This window comes from Ranitomeya imitator, chromosome 1 (assembly GCF_032444005.1).
Source record: "Ranitomeya imitator isolate aRanImi1 chromosome 1, aRanImi1.pri, whole genome shotgun sequence".
In the NCBI taxonomy this organism is placed as follows: domain Eukaryota; kingdom Metazoa; phylum Chordata; class Amphibia; order Anura; family Dendrobatidae; genus Ranitomeya; species Ranitomeya imitator.
Window position 1 is genome coordinate 582486544 of NC_091282.1, and position 22464 is coordinate 582509007.

At 44.8% G+C, this 22464-nt stretch overlaps 1 protein-coding gene and 1 long non-coding RNA gene across 2 annotated transcripts; one reads left to right on the plus strand and one right to left on the minus strand.

Moving 5' to 3' along the window:
- Nucleotides 1-261: 261 nt before the first annotated feature.
- Nucleotides 262-696, plus strand: LOC138657943 (uncharacterized). Its single transcript, XR_011317267.1, has 3 exons — nt 262-332; nt 410-484; nt 624-696. It is a non-coding gene; the product is annotated as an uncharacterized lncRNA (long non-coding RNA).
- A 17190-nt stretch (nt 697-17886) lies between these two features.
- Nucleotides 17887-20278, minus strand: LOC138680436 (uncharacterized). The gene is made up of 5 exons (XM_069767876.1): nt 20227-20278; nt 20050-20118; nt 19225-19447; nt 18772-18931; nt 17887-18689 (listed from the first exon to the last, which is right to left on the minus strand). Exons 3-5 carry the CDS (start codon nt 19256-19258, stop codon nt 18107-18109), a joined length of 777 nt encoding a protein of 258 aa, XP_069623977.1. The 5' UTR covers nt 19259-19447; nt 20050-20118; nt 20227-20278; the 3' UTR covers nt 17887-18106.
- Nucleotides 20279-22464: the final 2186 nt, after the last annotated feature.

A 22464-nucleotide genomic window follows, 5' to 3' on the forward strand; every position in this document is an offset into this window, starting at 1 on the left:
ATATTTATTGTGATGTCTACAGCTCTGTACTTTTGTTGTCTAAACATGGCATTTCTTTTATTTTTGTGTAGAGAGACGCCGCCGGCTACAGAGGGTACTATCCTCCCCCACATCTTCCAGCAGCAGCAGCAGCAGCAGCCCACAAGCTGGACCGTCACGTAAGTTAAACATCATTCATTTCAAAATTATAACGGCATATGGGACATAAGAGGTGAGCTGAAATATTGTATACATTACAGATGCACTAACCCCACCGCAGGCCACTACACCGTCCTTCCGCTACCCATCTTCCTCCCCCGGCTCGGCATCATTCTCCCCAGAGGCGAGCATTCGTAAGTGACGATAAACTGCGAGCGGTTCCCCGCAGCGAGTTCAATTGTTAAACAGATATGATTTTGATTCCTTTTAGCTCCGGGAACTCTGGCCCGAGACAGGGGATGGGTGGTCAGCAGCTCCAGTGATGGACAACAGGCGTCCCTTCTCCGTAAGTATACAGACAGTGGGAGGGGTTATCAGTGGGATGTCACATTTGACAGCGACTAATAACATGCGACCAAAAAAAAAAAAAAGACCTCTGGGACAGGACAAAAAAAAAAGACTTTTATTCTATCTTCTATCTACAGAACCGGACACTGTGAGAGAGCTGCTGGCCAAGCAAGAGCGACTGGAGCGGACAGTAGCGCTCTTGGAGCGGACATTAGTGCTGCTGCACCATCAAGTGCAGCAACATGGCCGCACGCTGCGACACCTTTTGGCGCGCGGGCGTAAATAGTTTTTTTATGTTTTTCTTGACAGTTATGTTATTCTTTTGTTAAAAAAAAAAAAAAAAAATTAGTTCAGTTTCTAAAAAAAAAAATTTTGTTCCTTTAAGTTGTGTGCTGTTTTATTTACTAGCTGAGCACGCCAGGGCCAGCCAAGGCAGACACAAGAGATTAGTTTACCTTTCCATATAGTGTGTGCAAAATTGGCAGACAGCTAGTTTACCTTTCCATATGGTGTGTGCAAAATTGGCAGACAGCACAACTGAGTTTGCAAACCGCATAGTAATGCCTCCATCTTGTGCGTCTGCTTGCCAGATGCACAAGATGGCTGCCGGAGGTGTTTGATCCATCATTACACCATACACATAGATAAACATTACTGAATAGCCATAATTATACACAAAAGAAACAAACAACTGAAAGACATTTCATACCGTTGATGAGCAAGAAAAGAAACGATGAAGACGCCTGCAGTAGAATACGGCGTTCTAGACAGAACGTCCACGGGAGAAGAGGATCGTAGCTGGCGAAGGATCGTTCCGAACAGGACGCTGGAAAGGCAGAAGAGGACGCTGGAAAGGCAGAAGACCGTGAAGACGCAGCGCTCCAACAATATGAATCAATCGCTGTAGAGTTGCGGTTTATATTCCGGGACGCCGTAACGTCACATCCTGGGTGTCTCCCTGTGGAGAAACACACCTATCTGGCTACGTCTGCATCGTTAGATCGTTACACTGTTGCTGTGTGACATTGAGCAAACGACTAGCGAGGACGATCTATGAGTCGCTGTTACGTCACTGTATCGCTCCTGCATCGTTCGTAGGTTGGTGTGTTTGACATCTCTGCAGCGACCTAAACAGCGACGTTCCAGCGATCTAATTTTGGTCGGATCGTTGTCGTTCTCGTTGTAAAAACGTCTAGTGTGACAGTACCTTAACTTTAAAGGCTGTGTGAAACCTGAGAAGCCTCTTGTGCTGCAGAGCTGCAGGAGATCAGATATCAGTGTTTTGGCTTCTCCGGCTCATTGCCCCTGAATGTGTCACACTTTTGACGGTTAGTATTTGCTGTTTTTATTTATCCCAATTGTTTTTTTAGCTTGTTTTATGAATAGCTAGTGCTAAATTTGTGGATTTGTCATAGAAGGTTTTGTTAGAAATAAAGGTACCTTCACACATAACGATATCGTTAAGGATATCGTTGCAACGTCACGCTTTTTGTGACGTAGCAACGATCCCGCTAACGATCTCGTTATTGTGTGACAGCGACCAACGATCAGGCCCCTGCTGGGAGATCGTTGGTCGTGGGGAATGATCAGGACCTTTTTTTGGTTGCTGATCACCCGCTGTCATCGCTGGATCGGCATGTGTGACGCCGATCCAGCGATGTGTTCACTTGTAACCAGGGTAAATATCGGGGTACTAAGCGCAGGGCCGCGCTTAATAACCCGATATTTACCCTGGTTACCATTGTAAAAGTAAAAAAAAAAACAGTACATACTCACATTGTGATGTCTGTCACGTCCCCCGGCGTCCACAGGGTTAAAACTGCTTTCGGCAGAAGCGCTGCTAATGCAAGCACTCCGGCCGAGAGCTTCCCTGCACTGACTGTCAGTGCCGGCAGTAAAGCAGAGAACAGCGGTGACATCACCGCTGTGCTCTGGTTTACGGCCGGCGCTCACACAGTCATAGTAACATAGTAACATAGTTAGTAAGGCCGAAAAAAGACATTTGTCCATCCAGTTCAGCCTATATTCCATCATAATAAATCCCCAGATCTACGTCCTTCTACAGAACCTAATAATTGTATGATACAATATTGTTCTGCTCCAGGAAGATATCCAGGCCTCTCTTGAACCCCTCGACTGAGTTCGCCATCACCACCTCCTCAGGCAAGCAATTCCAGATTCTCACTGCCCTAACAGTAAAGAATCCTCTTCTATGTTGGTGGAAAAACCTTCTCTCCTCCAGACGCAAAGAATGCCCCCTTGTGCCCGTCACCTTCCTTGGTATAAACAGATCCTCAGCGAGATATTTGTATTGTCCCCTTATATACTTATACATGGTTATTAGATCGCCCCTCAGTCGTCTTTTTTCTAGACTAAATAATCCTAATTTCGCTAATCTATCTGGGTATTGTAGTTCTCCCATCCCCTTTATTAATTTTGTTGCCCTCCTTTGTACTATCTCTAGTTCCATTATATCCTTCCTGAGCAGTGTGTGTCCACTGTCTGGATTACATCCAAATTAGCTGCAGATTGGATGCTGCGTACTTGTAGTCCAATCGGATGATGCCTGCACACACACCCCAAAAGACCCCCCACACAGCCCCACACACACCTGAACAGTCCCGCACACACCCACACAGCCCCGCACACACCCGAACAGTCACGCACACAGACAGCCCCGCACACACCCGAACAGTCCCGCACACACCCGAACAGTCCCGCACACACATACACGCACACAGTCATCGCCCACATTCCGCCCACACACTTCCCTCCTCCTGAACTGCAGCGTTTCTTGGACCCACATCCGCAGCAAAACTGCAGATCTTTTTTACATCGGTGGTTTTGCTGCGGATGTGCTCGACTCAATGCAAGTCTAAGGCCGGGATCACACACAGTGAGATACGGCCAAGTCTCGCAGGTTAAAATCAAGCTCTGGCACCGGCACTCCAGAGCGGAGCGTGCGGCCGCATAGCAACACATGGAGCTGCACGCTCCGCTCCTGAGTGCCGGTGCCAGAGCTTGTTTTCAACCTGCGAGACTCGGCCGTATCTCGCTGTAGTGTGACTCCAGCCTAAGGGTGCAGAAACGCTGCAGTTTGGCACAAAAGAAGTGACATGCTGCGTAAAAAAGCAAGTCTGCAGCTCGCATAGACTTACATTGGTTGTGCACCACACCGCAGATTTGATGCAATTCCGTGCAGCAAAAAACGCTGAGGATCTGAAATCAAATCCGCAACGTGTGCACACAGCATTTGGTGAACCTAGCAAAAAAGCCAAGCGAAAAACAAGTGTGGGATTGCACTTTTTTGCAATTTCATCGCACTTTGAATTTTTTTCACATTTTCTGTTACACAACATGGTAAAACCAATGGTGTAGTTCAAAAGTAGAACTTGTCCCACAAAAGACAAGCCCTCACGTGGCCATATAGACGGAAAAATTATGGCTCTGGAAAGAAGGGGAGCGATTAACGAAAACGAAAAAAGCTCCAGGGGTGAAGGGATTTAGAAACATGGATATGGATGTATCTATGGAAATAGACATAGATATATAGATATATCTGTATGTATCTATCCATCCCATATCTATCTATCTATCTATCTATCTATCTATCTATCTATCTATCTATCTATCTATCTATCTATCTATCTATCTGTGTGTAATGGAGTGTGGATTGGACAAATGTAAAAGAGGAGGTTGGACAGAAATGACATCACAAATATTTTTGAAGAGAGGAGGGAGAGGAGGGAGGGGTTTGGGTGTGTTTTGGAGTGGGTGTGGCAGGTTCGGGCTTAGAAGCCTGTGCAATGCATCATGGAGCTTGTAGCATTAGAGCACAATAACTCAGGAGAAAGGAAGTTGTCAATTAACCCCATGAGAGCTGGATACAGCACTGAAGATGTGCTGCTGCAGCATGATAAAAGGTAATATTGCTAAAATAAACACAATGGATGTTTTCAGTGGGATATAATAGCAAGATTTATGAAAAAAAAAAAGTTATTGTTGTGGACAACTTCTTTACCATCCGTCAGGGGCAACTGATCTGACAGGCGCAGCTCACTTAGTTTAATTTCTCTATTTTAATTGGTTTGTCTGGGAAACACCCTCCTCCCAGTACCTTCCTAAGGCTACTTTCATACTAGCGTCATACGACGCACGTCGCAATGCGTCGTTTTGGTGAAACTAACATAGACTAACATTAGCTACGCATTGCGACATATTACAACCGTCGTGCGACGGTTGCGTCGTGTTGTGGCAGACCGTCGGAACAAAAAAACGTTGCTTGCAATGTTTTTTTGTGCATCGTGTCTGCTATTTCCGACTGCGCATGCGCGGCCGGAACTCCGCCCTCTCCTCCCCGCAACTCACAATGGGGCAGCGGATGCGTTGTAATAATGCATCCGCTGCCCCCGTTGTGCTGCGTTGTCACAGGATGCATCAGTACGTTGGCCCGACGGTCTGCGACGGGCCGATGCTAGTGTGAAACTAGCCTAACTTTAAAGGCTGTGTGAAACCTGAGAAGCCTCTTGTGCTGCAGAGCTGCAGGAGATCAGATATCAGTGTTTTGGCTTCTCCGGCTCATTGCCCCTGAATGTGTCACACCTTTGACGGTTAGTATTTGCTGTTTTTATTTATCCCAATTGTTTTTTTAGCTTGTTTTATGAATAGCTAGTGCTAAATTTGTGGATTTGTCATAGAAGGTTTTGTTAGAAATAAAGGTACCTTCACACATAACGATATCGTTAAAGATATCGTTGCAACGTCACGCTTTTTGTGACGTAGCAACGATCCCGCTAACGATCTCGTTATTGTGTGACAGCGACCAACGATCAGGCCCCTGCTGGGAGATCGTTGGTCGTGGGGAATGATCAGGACCTTTTTTTGGTTGCTGATCACCCGCTGTCATCGCTGGATCGGCATGTGTGACGCCGATCCAGCAATGTGTTCACTTGTAACCAGGGTAAATATCAGGGTACTAAGCGCAGGGCCGCGCTTAATAACCCGATATTTACCCTGGTTACCATTGTAAAAGTAAAAAAAAAAACAGTACATACTCACATTCTGATGTCTGTCACGTCCCCCGGCGTCCACAGGGTTAAAACTGCTTTCGGCAGAAGCGCTGCTAATGCAAGCACTCCGGCCGAGAGCTTCCCTGCACTGACTGTCAGTGCCGGCAGTAAAGCAGAGCACAGCGGTGACATCACCGCTGTGCTCTGGTTTACGGCCGGCGCTCACACAGTCATAGTAACATAGTAACATAGTAGCATAGTTAGTAAGGCCGAAAAAAGACATTTGTCCATCCAGTTCAGCCTATATTCCATCATAATAAATCCCCAGATCTACGTCCTTCTACAGAACCTAATAATTGTGTGATACAATATTGTTCTGCTCCAGGAAGACATCCAGGCCTCTCTTGAACCCCTCGACTGAGTTCGCCATCACCACCTCCTCAGGCAAGCAATTCCAGATTCTCACTGCCCTAACAGTAAAGAATCCTCTTCTATGTTGGTGGAAAAACCTTCTCTCCTCCAGACGCAAAGAATGCCCCCTTGTGCCCGTCACCTTCCTTGGTATAAACAGATCCTCAGCGAGATATTTGTATTGTCCCCTTATATACTTATACATGGTTATTAGATCGCCCCTCAGTCGTCTTTTTTCTAGACTAAATAATCCTAATTTCGCTAATCTATCTGGGTATTGTAGTTCTCCCATCCCCTTTATTAATTTTGTTGCCCTCCTTTGTACTATCTCTAGTTCCATTATATCCTTCCTGAGCAGTGTGTGTCCACTGTCTGGATTACATCCAAATTAGCTGCAGATTGGATGCTGCGTACTTGTAGTCCAATCGGATGATGCCTGCACACACACCCCAAAAGACCCCCCACACAGCCCCACACACCTGAACAGTCCCGCACACACCCAAACAGCCTCGCACACACCCGAACAGTCCCACACACAACTGAACAGCCTCGCACAAACCCGCACACACCCGAACAGCCTTGCACAAACCCGCACACACCCACACCCGCACACACCCACACAGCCCCGCACACACCCGAACAGTCACGCACACAGACAGCCTCGCACACACCCGAACAGTCCCGCACACACCCGAACAGTCCCGCACACACATACACGCACACAGTCATCGCCCACATTCCGCCCACACACTTCCCTCCTCCTGAACTGCAGCGTTTCTTGGACCCACATCCGCAGCAAAACTGCAGATCTTTTTTACATCGGTGGTTTTGCTGCGGATGTGCTCGACTCAATGCAAGTCTAAGGCCGGGATCACACACAGTGAGATACGGCCAAGTCTCGCAGGTTAAAATCAAGCTCTGGCACCGGCACTCCAGAGCGGAGCGTGCGGCCGCATAGCAACACATGGAGCTGCACGCTCCGCTCCTGAGTGCCGGTGCCAGAGCTTGTTTTCAACCTGCGAGACTCGGCCGTATCTCGCTGTAGTGTGACTCCAGCCTAAGGGTGCAGAAACGCTGCAGTTTGGCACAAAAGAAGTGACATGCTGCGTAAAAAAGCAAGTCTGCAGCTCGCATAGACTTACATTGGTTGTGCACCACACCGCAGATTTGATGCAATTCCGTGCAGCAAAAAACGCTGAGGATCTGAAATCAAATCCGCAACGTGTGCACACAGCATTTGGTGAACCTAGCAAAAAAGCCAAGCGAAAAACAAGTGTGGGATTGCACTTTTTTGCAATTTCATCGCACTTTGAATTTTTTTCACATTTTCTGTTACACAACATGGTAAAACCAATGGTGTAGTTCAAAAGTAGAACTTGTCCCACAAAAGACAAGCCCTCACGTGGCCATATAGACGGAAAAATTATGGCTCTGGAAAGAAGGGGAGCGATTAACGAAAACGAAAAAAGCTCCAGGGGTGAAGGGATTTAGAAACATGGATATGGATGTATCTATGGAAATAGACATAGATATATAGATATATCTGTATGTATCTATCCATCCCATATCTATCTATCTATCTATCTATCTATCTATCTATCTATCTATCTATCTATCTATCTATCTATCTATCTATCTGTGTGTAATGGAGTGTGGATTGGACAAATGTAAAAGAGGAGGTTGGACAGAAATGACATCACAAATATTTTTGAAGAGAGGAGGGAGAGGAGGGAGGGGTTTGGGTGTGTTTTGGAGTGGGTGTGGCAGGTTCGGGCTTAGAAGCCTGTGCAATGCATCATGGAGCTTGTAGCATTAGAGCACAATAACTCAGGAGAAAGGAAGTTGTCAATTAACCCCATGAGAGCTGGATACAGCACTGAAGATGTGCTGCTGCAGCATGATAAAAGGTAATATTGCTAAAATAAACACAATGGATGTTTTCAGTGGGATATAATAGCAAGATTTATGAAAAAAAAAAAGTTATTGTTGTGGACAACTTCTTTACCATCCGTCAGGGGCAACTGATCTGACAGGCGCAGCTCACTTAGTTTAATTTCTCTATTTTAATTGGTTTGTCTGGGAAACACCCTCCTCCCAGTACCTTCCTAAGGCTACTTTCATACTAGCGTCATACGACGCACGTCGCAATGCGTCGTTTTGGTGAAACTAACATAGACTAACATTAGCTACGCATTGCGACATATTACAACCGTCGTGCGACGGTTGCGTCGTGTTGTGGCAGACCGTCGGAACAAAAAAACGTTGCTTGCAATGTTTTTTTGTGCATCGTGTCTGCTATTTCCGACTGCGCATGCGCGGCCGGAACTCCGCCCTCTCCTCCCCGCAACTCACAATGGGGCAGCGGATGCGTTGTAATAATGCATCCGCTGCCCCCGTTGTGCTGCGTTGTCACAGGATGCATCAGTACGTTGGCCCGACGGACTGCGACGGGCCGATGCTAGTGTGAAACTAGCCTAACTTTAAAGGCTGTGTGAAACCTGAGAAGCCTCTTGTGCTGCAGAGCTGCAGGAGATCAGATATCAGTGTTTTGGCTTCTCCGGCTCATTGCCCCTGAATGTGTCACACCTTTGACGGTTAGTATTTGCTGTTTTTATTTATCCCAATTGTTTTTTTAGCTTGTTTTATGAATAGCTAGTGCTAAATTTGTGGATTTGTCATAGAAGGTTTTGTTAGAAATAAAGGTACCTTCACACATAACGATATCGTTAAAGATATCGTTGCAACGTCACGCTTTTTGTGACGTAGCAACGATCCCGCTAACGATCTCGTTATTGTGTGACAGCGACCAACGATCAGGCCCCTGCTGGGAGATCGTTGGTCGTGGGGAATGATCAGGACCTTTTTTTGGTTGCTGATCACCCGCTGTCATCGCTGGATCGGCATGTGTGACGCCGATCCAGCAATGTGTTCACTTGTAACCAGGGTAAATATCAGGGTACTAAGCGCAGGGCCGCGCTTAATAACCCGATATTTACCCTGGTTACCATTGTAAAAGTAAAAAAAAAAACAGTACATACTCACATTGTGATGTCTGTCACCTCCCCCGGCGTCCACAGGGTTAAAACTGCTTTCGGCAGAAGCGCTGCTAATGCAAGCACTCCGGCCGAGAGCTTCCCTGCACTGACTGTCAGTGCCGGCAGTAAAGCAGAGCACAGCGGTGACATCACCGCTGTGCTCTGGTTTACGGCCGGCGCTCACACAGTCATAGTAACATAGTAACATAGTAACATAGTTAGTAAGGCCGAAAAAAGACATTTGTCCATCCAGTTCAGCCTATATTCCATCATAATAAATCCCCAGATCTACGTCCTTCTACAGAACCTAATAATTGTGTGATACAATATTGTTCTGCTCCAGGAAGACATCCAGGCCTCTCTTGAACCCCTCGACTGAGTTCGCCATCACCACCTCCTCAGGCAAGCAATTCCAGATTCTCACTGCCCTAACAGTAAAGAATCCTCTTCTATGTTGGTGGAAAAACCTTCTCTCCTCCAGACGCAAAGAATGCCCCCTTGTGCCCGTCACCTTCCTTGGTATAAACAGATCCTCAGCGAGATATTTGTATTGTCCCCTTATATACTTATACATGGTTATTAGATCGCCCCTCAGTCGTCTTTTTTCTAGACTAAATAATCCTAATTTCGCTAATCTATCTGGGTATTGTAGTTCTCCCATCCCCTTTATTAATTTTGTTGCCCTCCTTTGTACTATCTCTAGTTCCATTATATCCTTCCTGAGCACCGGTGCCCAAAACTGGACACAGAAGAGATCGCGGCGGCCATTTTCCCAAAGCCGAGTTTGCATCTCGGCTTTGGGAAAATGGCCGCCGCGATCTCTTCTACGCACGCGCGGCATCCCGCGGCCATTTTCCTGAAGCCCCGTGCAGCAGAGCACGCTATCTGCGCACGCGCGGCCCCAGGAAGATGGCCGCCCCCACCGATGAAAGGGATGACAGCGCAGATCGCGCACTGTGTCTTCACGTGGGCGCAGGGAATTCGGAAATTGGACATGCGCACACCACTACGCCACCAACGGAAAGCTGGGGAAGAAAAGAGCGCTGTGAACACGCCCACCCGACCTGACCAGCCTGATTGACAGGCGAAAACGGCGACTTTGGTAAAGTATTTCTCAGCATACATGGGGAATCAGGGTACACTACATACACTATAGTAACACACAGCGCAGGCCCTATTTAACAGTATTTATAGCTCAATCTGAAAAAACGGGGTGACAGGTTCCCTTTAACCCCTTCACGACCTTTGACGCCACGTAGGCGTCATGAAAGTCGGTGCCATTCCGACCCATGACGCCTAGGCGGCGTCATGGAAAGATCGCGTCCCTGCAGATCGGGTGAAAGGGTTAACTCCCATTTCACCCGATCTGCAGGGACAGGGGGAGTGGTAGTTTAGCCCAGGGGGGGTGGCTTCACCCCCTCGTGGCTACGATCGCTCTGATTGGCTGTTGAAAGTGAAACTGCCAATCAGAGCGATTTGTAATATTTCACCCATTATAACGGGTGAAATATTACAATCCAGCCATGGCCGATGCTGAAATATCATCGGCCATGGCTGGAAATACTAGTGTGCCCCCACCCCTCCGATCGCCCCCCCAGCCCTCCGATCTGGCCGATACACTGCTCCGGCTCCCCTCCGTCCAGTGCTCCGCTCCCCCCCGTGCTCTTGTCCGCTCCCCCCGTGCTCCAATCACCCCCCCGTGCTCCAATCACCCCCCCTGCACTCCGATCCACCCCCCCCCGGTGCTCCGTTCCACCCCCCCGTGCTCCATTCCAGCCCCCCCGTGCTCCGTTCCACGCCCCCCGTGCTCCGTTCCACCCCTCCCGCACTCCGATTCCCCCCCCCGCGCTCCGATCCCCCCCCCGTGGTCCCCCCCCACCCCATCATACTTACCGATCCAGCCGGGGTCCCGTCCGTCTTCTCCCTGGGCGCCGCCATCTTCCAAAATGGCGGGCGCATGCGCAGTGCGCCCGCCGAATCTGCCGGCCGGCAGATTCGTTCCAAAGTGCATTTTGATCACTGAGATATAATCTATCTCAGTGATCAAAATAAAAAAAATAATAAATGACCCCCCCCTTTGTCACCCCCATAGGTAGGGACAATAAAAAAATAAAGAAATTTTTTTTTTCCACTAATGTTAGAATAGGGTTAGGGTTAGGGTTAGGGTTAGGGGTAGGGTTAGGGGTAGGGTTAGGGTTAGGGGTAGGGTTAGGGTTAGGGCTAGGGGTAGGGTTAGGGTTAGGGTTAGGGGTAGGATTAGGGTTAGGGCTAGGGTTAGGGTTTCGGTATGTGCACACGTATTCTGGTCCTCTGCGGATTTTTCCGCTGCGGATTTGATAAATCCGCAGTGCTAAACCGCTGCGGATTTATGGCGGATTTACCGCGGTTTTTCTGCGCATTTCACTGCGGTTTTACAACTGCGATTTTCTATTGGAGCAGTTGTAAAACCGCTGCGGAATCCGCACAAAGAAGTGACATGCTGCGGAATGTAAACCGCTGCGTTTCCGTGCAGTTTTTCCGCAGCATGGGCACAGCGATTTTTGTTTCCCGTAGGTTTACATTGAACTGTAAACTCATGGGAAACTGCTGTGGATCCGCAGCGTTTTCCGCAGCGTGTGCACATACCTTTAGAATTAGGCTATGTGCACACGGTGCGGATTTGGCTGCGGATTCGCAGCAGTGTTCCATCAGGTTTACAGTACCGTGTAAACATATGGAAACCAAATCCGCTGTGCCCATGGTGCAGAAAATACCACGCGGAAACGCTGCGTTGTACTTTCCGCAGCATGTCAATTCTTTGTGCGGATTCCGCAGCGTTTTACACCTGTTCCTCAATAGGAATCCGCAGGTGAAATCCGCACAAAAAACACTGGAAATCCGCGGAAAATCCACAGGTAAAACGCAGTGCCGTTTACCCGCGGATTTTTCAAAAATGGTGCGAAAATATCTCACACGAATCCGCAACGTGGGCACATAGCCTTAGGGTTAGGGTTGGAATTAGGGTTGTGGTTATGGTTAGGGGTGTGTTGGGGTTAGGGTTGTGGTTAGGGGTGTGTTGCGGTTAGGGTTGTGTTTAGGGTTATGGCTACAGTTGGGATTAGGGTTAGGGGTGTGTTGGGGTTAGTGTTGGAGGTAGAATTGAGGGGTTACCACTGTTTAGGCACATCAGGGGTCTCCAAACGCAACATGGCGCCACCATTGATTCCAGCCAATCTCGTATTCAAAAAGTCAAATGGTGCTCCCTCACTTCCGAGCCCTGACGTGTGCCCAAACAGTGGTTTACCCCCACATATGGGGTACCAGCATACTCAGGACAAACTGCGCAACAATTACTGGGGTCCAATTTCTCCTGTTACCCTTGTGAATAAAAAAAAATGCTTGCTAAAACATAATTTTTGAGGAAAGAAAAATGATTTTTTATTTTCACGGCTCTGCGTTGTAAACGTCTGTGAAGCACTTGGGGGTTCAAAGTGCTCACCACATATCTAGATAAGTTCCTTGGGGGGTCTAATTTCTAAAATGGGGTCACTTGTGGGGGTTTCTACTGTTTAGGCACACCAGGGGCTCTGCAAACGCAACGTGACACCCGCAGACCATTCCATCAAAGTCTGCATTTCAAAAGTCACTACTTCCCTTCTGAGCCCCGACGTGTGCCCAAACAGTGGTTTACCCCCACTCATGGGGTATCAGCGTACTCAGGAGAAACTGGACAACAACTTTTGGGGTCCAATTTCTCCTGTAACCCTTGGGAAAATAAAAAATTCTGGGCTAAATAATTATTTTTGAGGAAAGAAAACGTATTTATTATTTTCACGGCTCTGCATTATAAACTTCTATGAAGCACTTGGGGGTTCAAAGTGCTCACCACATATCTAGATAAGTTCCTTTCGGGGTCTAGTTTCCAAAATGGGGTCACTTGTGGGGGGTTTCTACTGTTTAGGCACATCAGGGGCTCTGCAAACGCAACGTGACGCCCGCAGAGCATTCCATCAAAGTCTGCATTTCAAAACGTCACTACTTCAATTCCAAGCCCCGGCATGTGCCCAAACAGTGGTTTACCCCCACATATGGGGTATCAGCGTACTCAGGAGAAACTGGACAACAAATATTGGGGTCAAATTTCTCCTGTTACCCTTGGGAAAATTAAAAAATTCTGGGCTAAATAATTATTTTTGAGGAAAGAAAACGTATTTATTATTTTCACGGCTCTGCATTATAAACTTCTATGAAGCGCTTGGGGGTTCAAAGTGCTCACCACACATCTAGATAAGTTCCTTTCGGGGTCTAGTTTCCAAAATGCGGTCACTTGTGGGGGGTTTCTACTGGTAAGCCACATCAGGGGCTCTGCAAACGCAACGTGACGCCCACAGAGCATTCCATCAAAGTCTGCATTTCAAAACGTCACTACTTCACTTCCGAGCCTCGGCATGTGCCCAAACAGTGGTTTACCCCCACATATGGGGTATCAGCGTACTCAGGAGAAACTGGACAACAACTTTTGGGGTCCAGTTTCTTCTGTAACCCTTGGGAAAATAAAAAATTCTGGGCTAAATAATTATTTTTGAGGATAGAAAACGTATTTATTATTTTCACGGCTCTGCATTATAAACTTCTATGAAGCACTTGGGGGTTCAAAGTGCTCACCACACATCTAGATAAGTTCCTTTGGGGGTCTAGTTTCCAAAATGGGGTCACTTGTGGGGGGTTTCTACTGTTAAGCCACATCAGGGGCTCTGCAAACGCAACGTGACGCCCACAGAGCATTCCATCAAAGTCTGCATTTCAAAACGTCACTACTTCACTTCCGAGCCCCGGCATGTGCCCAAACAGTGATTTACCCCCACATATGGGGTATCAGCGTACTCAGGAGAAACTGGACAACAACTTTTGGGGTCAAATTTCTCCTGTTACCCTTGGGAAAATAAAAAATTGCAGGCTAAAAGATCATTTTTGAGAAAATAATTTTTTTTTTTTTTCATGGCTCTGCGTTATAAACTTCTGTGAAGCACTTGGGGGTTCAAAGTCCTCACCACATATCTAGATTAGTTCCTTTGGGGGTCTAGTTTCCAAAATGGTGTCATTTCTGGGGGATCTCCAATGTTTAGGCACACAGGGGCTCTCCAAACGTGACATGGTGTCCGCTAATGATTGGAGCTAATTTTCCATTTAAAAAGCCAAATGGCGTGCCATCCCTTCCGAGCCCTGCCGTGCGCCCAAACAGTGGTTTACCCCCACATATTGGGTATCTGCGTACTCAGGACAAACAGGACAACAATATTTGGGGTCCAATTTCTCCTATTATCCTTGGCAAAATAGGAAATTCCAGGCTAAAAAATCATTTTTGAGGAAAGAAAAATTATTTTTTATTTTCATGGCTCTGCGTTATAAACTTCTGTGAAGCACCTGGGGGTTTAAAGTGCTCAATATGCATCTAGATAAGTTCCTTGGGGGGTCTAGTTTCCAAAATGGGGTCACTTGTGGGGGAGCTCCAATGTTTAGGCACACAGGGGCTCTCCAAACGCGACATGGTGTCCGCTAACAATTGGAGCTAATTTTCAATTCAAAAAGTCAAATGGCGCGCCTTCCCTTCCGAGCCCTGCCGAGTGCCCAAACAGTGGTTTACCCCCACATATGAGGTATCGACGTACTCGGGAGAAATTGCCCAACAAATTTTATGATCCATTTTACCCTACTGCCCATGTGAAAATGAAAAAATTGAGGCGAAAATAATTTTTTTGTGAAAAAAAAGTACTTTTTCATTTTTACAGATCAATTTGTGAAGCACCTGAGGGTTTAAAGTGCTCACTAGGCATCTAAATAAGTTCCTTGGGGGGTCTAGTTTCCAAAATGGGGTCACTTGTGGGGGAGCGCCAATGTTTAGGCACACAGGAGCTCTCCAAACGCGACATGGTGTCCGCTAACGATGGAAATAATTTTTCATTCAAAAAGTCAAATGGCGCTCCTTCCCTTCCGAGCCTTACCATGTGCCCAAACAGTGGTTTACCCCCACATGTGAGGTATTGGTGTACTCAGGAGAAATTGCCCAACACATTTTAGGATCCATTTTATCCTGTTGCCCATGTGAAAATGAAAAAATTGAGGCTAAAAGAATTTTTTTGTGAAAAAAAAGTACTTTTTCATTTTTACGGATTAATTTGTGAAGCACCTGGGGGTTCAAAGTGCTCACTATGCATCTAGATAAGTTCCTTGGGGCGTCTAGTTTCCAAAATGGGGTCACTTGTGGGGGAGCTCCAATTTTTAGGCACACGGGGGCTCTCCAAACGTGACATGGTGTCCGCTAAAGAGTGGAGCCAATTTTTGATTCAAAAAGTCAAATGGCGCTCCTTCCCTTCCAAGCCCTGCCGTGCGCCCAAACAGTGGTTTACCCCCACATATGAGGTATCAGCGTACTCAGGACAAATTGGACAACAACTTTCGTGGTTCAGTTTCTCCTTTTACCATTGGGAAAATAAAAAAATTGTTGCTAAAAGATAATTTTTGTGACTAAAAAGTTAAATGTTCATTTTTTCCTTCCATGTTGCTTCTGCTGCTGTGAAGCACCTGAAGGGTTAATAAACTTCTTGAATGTGGTTTTGAGTACCTTGAGGGGTGCAGTTTTTAGAATGGTGTCACTTTTGGGTATTTTCAGCCATATAGACCCCTCAAACTGACTTCAAATGTGAGGTGGTCCCTAAAAAAAATGGTTTTGTAAATTTCGTTGTAAAAATGACAAATCGCTGGTCAAATTTTAACCCTTATAACTTCCTAACAAAAAAAAATTTTGTTTCCAAAATTGTGCTGATGTAAAGTAAACATGTGGGAAATGTTATTTATTAACTATTTTGTGTCACATATCTCTCTGGTTTAACAGAATAAAAATTCAAAATGTGAAAATTGCGAAATTTTCAAAATTTTGGCAAAATTTCCGTTTTTATCACAAATAAACGCAGAATTTATTGACCTAAATTTACCACTAACATGAAGCCCAATATGTCACGAAAAAACAATCTCAGAACCGCTAGGATCCGTTGAAGCGTTCCTGAGTTATTACCTCATAAAGGGACACTGGTCAGAATTGCAAAAAACGGCAAGGTCTTTAAGGTCAAAATAGGCTGGGTCATGAAGGGGTTAAACATTTCCCATTTATTATCTGTATTCTAAGGCTAGGTTCACATTGCGTCAAGTACATGGCGTTAAACGGATGCGTTAAACGCATGTACAGAAAAGGAGCAAAAATATGTGAAATTCGTCGTCACGGTAACGCTAGCGTTAACGCATGTGATCGCGTTTTTCATTTTGATGTCCGTTTACGAAGTATCCGTTTGTCTGCGTTTGTCACTGTCAATAAAGTTGTTCTTTTTTTTTTTTTCCCTTTTGTCATTGTCGGGTGTGGGCACAGACTCATTCTCCATTTTGAAAGCATTGAGTGAACTTCTGCTAGCAAGATGTTTGTGTCTGAGCTCGTCAGATTTCGCTTGATGCGGTTGCGACTTCGGCAGAGAAAGCGTAGTTCGCAAAGGAGATATTGGATCCACGAAGTGAATTTCTTGCGGAGTACATATGGTGCCTTTCACACCCTGTATGTGCAGCTTCGGGATCATCCCTTCAAATTCCAACGCTATCTACGGATGTCCATTGAGACCTTTGATGTTCTGCTCTCGCATGTGAAGGATGAGATACATCATCATCGCAGCACTTTTCGTGAAAGCATCAGTGCGGAGCAACGTTTAGTAGTGACTGTGAGGTAATTATACATTTTTTTTATCATTCTATTGGCAAAGACTAGATCTCGGTATCGTGTGGCCTAATGTTCATTTAGCAATTGTATATTCTATTTTAACTAGCCATTAGATGATCATTAAAATCCTTTTTTTTTTGCTTTTTGTTTTTGAATGTCGACAGATATCTTGCTACCGGAGAAACTTTTGCGTCACTGCATTATCAGTTTAGACTTGGGAAGTCAACAATTTGTCAACTGGTTCGGGAAACTTGTGATGCCATTTGGAACAACTTGCAACCACTTGTGCTACCAACACCAACATCAGAAATGTGGCTAGCGATTTCCCAACAGTTTGAGGATGTGGCTAATTTCCCCAATTGTATTGGTGCCGTGGACGGAAAGCACATTCGGATTCAGAAACCTGCGCATAGTGGTTCCCTCTACTATAACTATAAGAAATACTTTTCTATAGTATTGATGGCGATTGCGGATGCCAGGTACCGTTTTGTTGCTGTGGATATTGGTGCTTATGGCCGGACTAACGATTCCAGAGTATTCAGAGACTCCAACATGGGCCGATGTTTGTACAGCCAACGTTTAAACATACCCTCATCACGACCTCTTCCGGGGACCGAAGGCCCAAGTTTGCCCTATGTTTTAGTTGGTGACGAGGCCTTCCAAGTAGGACAAAATCTCCTCAAGCCCTACTCAAGCCGTAGTCTAGACTCCAGCAGGCGCATTTTTAATTATCGCTTGAGCCGGGCTAGACGTTATGTGGAGTGTGCCTTTGGGATTTTGACATTAAAATGGCGGATTTTACTAACCTGCATGCAACTGCAACCAGAAAATGTGGACCGTGTTGTGAAGGCGTGCATCTGTCTGCATAATTTTGTGGCGAGACATGAACCCCAGGTGGTAGACCCCGATGATTGCGAGTCGAACCTCAGTAGCATTGAATCGAATGCAGTTCGGTCAACAGCACAAATAATGAGGATTCGTGATCAATTTGCACATTATTTCACACATGAAGGCCATGTTCCATGGCAAGACAGATACGTGTGAAAATATTGTAAAGTCTTCCTGATGTCGTGTAAAAAGTTATGTTGTTTAACCTGATGTCGTGTAAAAAGTTACGTAGTGTAAAAAGTTACCTTATGTCGTGTAAAAAGTTGTTTAACCTGATGTCGTGTAAAAAGTTACCTTATGTCATGTAAAAAGTTATGTTGTGTTAAAAGTTAAAGTCATACAAGAATCTTAAATTTGAAACAGTTTACTAAATGTTTATGGATTTTTCCAACAAACTGTTGGTACACAGGTTTAACATATGATATCCCATAGGGATGAAAAAAAAGGAAAATAGAAATTTACAACAAAAAACATAACAAAAAAAAAAAAAGAAAACTTGCAACGCGGTAATTGCACCTGGCTGGGGACAGTGAACGGTACTAAAGACTTTGGTACTGCACGGGAGTATTGTCTGCCCAACTATATGATGGACTGCTACATTGTCTATGAGGTTCCACGCTCGTTTCACCCCGGCCTCTATATTGAGGGTTGTAGGCCGGCATGTCCATTCTTCTTGTTCCCGATGGAGCGGGTTCCTGGGGGCCCACAAATTCCTCTAGAAGCTCGTTCAGTCTTTGTTTAAACATAAGGTTTCTATGTGCCGGGATATTTTGTGCTACAGGCACATAGGATAAGAAAAGTAGCTTCCACTCATTAGCAGAGTATACAGACTCGCGTGCTTGCAGCTCGGTAATTTCTCGCCTCAGGTCTTTGAGCTCACTGCGACACATGTCCTCTACCCGTTGGAGTCCATCCACGATAATTGCATCAGCTTCATCTTTTTGTGATGCTCGCTTGCGTCCACGCTGTGATTGCAACCGGGCACTCACACCTGCAGCAACAGTGCTTCTATCCGCAGATCGTGGCTCGCTGATGCCAGACACATCTTCAGGTTGCGTTGGTTTCACTGGAGAAGGCTCCAGTTCCTCTGTCGGTCTAGGAGCAGCGGTACTGCATATCGTGCTGTAACCCAAAAAAAAAAAAAAAAAGTAAATTAGTTTCCTTTAAACAATTTTGTCTCGCACACAGACCTATTTGTACTTACGAGCGCTGAGACAATGTTTTTTGAAGAAAGAGCAGTTGGTCGTAATGCACATACGGGGTCACCCGTTTACCACTGGATCCGCTTGGTGCATTCTGACTGTTCCGGTAGTCACGGACAAAGCGATCGCGGATGGACTTCCAACGGGTATGGACAGCATCGGCTTTAAATTAAAAAAAAATATATATATATATATATATATATATATATATATATAGTAGATAGATAGTTTTAAGATATAGGAAACATTTTTCATAGTTTGCTAGGATAGTTGACATATAAATAGTAGATAGATAGTTAAGAAATAGTTTAGAAATAGTGTATGGATAGATAGATATATAGTGCACAGATAGTTGATAATTGAGAGATAGACAACAAGTGGATAGGTTGATAGGATAGAATTTTTTTTTTTTTTTTTTGGTTAACATTTTCCGATGTTACGTCACCAATATTTACCAATTTTTTTCTTTGAGGTTGTCGACTTCTCCATGTATCGGGGATCAAAGTGACAGATTATTTGATCCCACAACTTCCGGTTCTTCACGATGTCATGGTGGGAGCTGTCGCTCTGGTCCCATATGGAGGGGTTGGCTTCCACAAGGTTGATCAGTGTCTCGTTGTGGATAGTCAATGGCTCTTCGTCAACGACAATCCTTTTTTTTTTGGCCGCTGACTTGGACTATGTAAACACAAAAAGTTATGTTGATAGTGTCAATTTCACTGGATGGCCATATTCATATATACAGAGATAGATAGATACATAGATATAGCAATATATAGATATATAGATAGATAGATAGATGTAGATAGATAGATACATAGATATAGATAGATAGATAGATATAGATAGATATATAGATACATAGATATAGATAGATAGATATAGATAGATATATAGATAGATAGATAGATAGATACATAGATATAGATAGATATAGATATATAGATAGATAGATATAGATAGATATAGATAGATAGATACATAGATATAGATAGATACATAGATAGATACATAAATATAGATGGATAGATATAGATTGATTGATAGATACATAAATATAGATAGATAGATATAGATAGATATATAGATACATAGATATTGATAGATAGATAAATAGATAGATACATAGATATAGATAGATAGATAGATACATAGATATAGATAGACAAATAGATGGAGCGATAGATAGTTGATAGATAGTTTATAGGTATAGTAGATAGAAAGTGAATAGATAGATTGTTGATAAATATTGGATAGAATATTTCTAATTTTATATTTACCACTGGCAGTTGTGGCGACGACAGACGGCTAGGGACCTTCTTTCTTTTGTGTCCTCCGTGTGCCACAACCTATTGTGTATGTAAAATGTAAAAGAAAATTTTTTAACATTAAATAATGTTAACATTCATTGGATCAATAAATTTATGCCTGAAAAATTCAACATGTGTGCTATGTACCTTTGTGCTTTTAGCATGTTTTTTGGGGGGTGGTCTAGCAGCCTCGGGCTCAGAAGACTGCTATTCACAATAAAACAATAAACAGGATTGTTATGCCTAGCTCAATACAATGGAGTTTCACACAACATTATAGTGGTTTTTTAAAGTGCAAGCCTACCGACTGTGACGAAAAAATCGCAGACACGCTGCTGCTGCTGACATCTGTATCCGACATCTGTGTGCAACAAAGCAATACATGTTTAGTACACACACATCCGACGGACATTACAGACTCCCATGATGTATACTGAGATATATACAGTGGGGCAAAAAAGTATTTAGTCAGTCAGCAATAGTGCAAGTTCCACCACTTAAAAAGATGAGAGGCGTCTGTAATTTACATCATAGGTAGACCTCAACTATGGGAGACAAACTGAGAAAAAAAAATCCAGAAAATCACATTGCCTGTTTTTTTTAACATTTTATTTGCATATGATGGTGGAAAATAAGTATTTGGTCAGAAACAAAATTTAATCTCAATACTTTGTAATATATCCTTTGTTGGCAATGACAGAGGTCAAACGTTTTCTGTAAGTCTTCACAAGGTTGCCACACACTGTTGTTGGTATGTTGGCCCATTCCTCCATGCAGATCTCCTCTAGAGCAGTGATGTTTTTGGCTTTTCGCTTGGCAACACGGACTTTCAACTCCCTCCAAAGGTTTTCTATAGGGTTGAGATCTGGAGACTGGCTAGGCCACTCCAGGACCTTGAAATGCTTCTTACGAAGCCACTCCTTCGTTGCCCTGGCGGTGTGCTTTGGATCATTGTCATGTTGAAAGACCCAGCCACGTTTCATCTTCAATGCTCTTGCTGATGGAAGGAGGTTTGCACTCAAAATCTCACGATACATGGCCCCATTCATTCTTTCATGTACCCGGATCAGTCGTCCTGGCCCCTTTGCAGAGAAACAGCCCCAAAGCATGATGTTTCCACTACCATGCTTTACAGTAGGTATGGTGTTTGATGGATGCAACTTAGTATTCTTTTTCCTCCAAACACGACAAGGTGTGTTTCTACCAAACAGTTCCAGTTTGGTTTCATCAGACCATAGGACATTCTCCCAAAACTCCTCTGGATCATCCAAATGCTCTCTAGCAAACTTCAGACGGGCCCGGACATGTACTGGCTTAAACAGTGGAACACGTCTGGCACTGCAGGATCTGAGTCCATGGTGGCGTAGTGTGTTACTTATGGTAGGCCTTGTTACATTGATCCCAGCTCTCTGCAGTTCATTCACTAGGTCCCCCCGCGTGGTTCTGGGATTTTTGCTCACCGTTCATGTGATCATTCTGACCCCACGGGGTGGGATTTTGCGTGGAGCCCCAGATCGAGGGAGATTATCAGTGGTCTTGTATGTCTTCCATTTTCTAATTATTGCTCCCACTGTTGATTTCTTCACTCCAAGCTGGTTGGCTATTGCAGATTCAGTCTTCCCAGCCTGGTGCAGGGCTACAATTTTGTTTCTGCTGTCCTTTGACAGCTCTTTGGTCTTCACCATAGTGGAGTTTGGAGTCAGACTGTTTGAGGGTGTGCACAGGTGTCTTTTTATACTGATAACAAGTTTAAACAGGTGCCATTACTACAGCTAATGAGTGGAGGAAAGAGGAGACTCTTAAAGAAGAAGTTACAGGTCTGTGAGAGCCAGAAATCTTGATTGCTTGTTTCTGACCAAATACTTATTATCCACCATAATATGCAAATAAAATGTTAAAAAAACAGACAATGTGATTTTCTGGATTTTTTTTCCTCAGTTTGTCTCCCATAGTTGAGGTCTACCTATGATGTAAATTACAGACGCCTCTCATCTTTTTAAGTGGTGGAACTTGCACTATTGCTGACTGACTAAATACTTTTTTGCCCCACTGTATATAGAAATGTACTTACATTTTATAAGAGCTACGGAAAAACACTCTGTCACGTGCAGTAAATGTGTGGGTGGTATATTCCTCCTTTAATGGCCGAAATCACATTTCCTGTCACATGACACATGTGACCACCCTCAAACGCTATTAAAACGTGTGCTCCTATTTGGAAATTTTTCATGATTTGCGTCTGACTGCGTTTGCCATAGCCTTCTATGGCAGAATGAACGCTTCCGTTAGTAGTGCGTTAGCTTGGCCGGACCCGAGAACGCTGCAAGCCGCGTTGAAGGTCCGTCAGAAAAAAAACGTTATGTGACAAACGCATACCAATTTAGG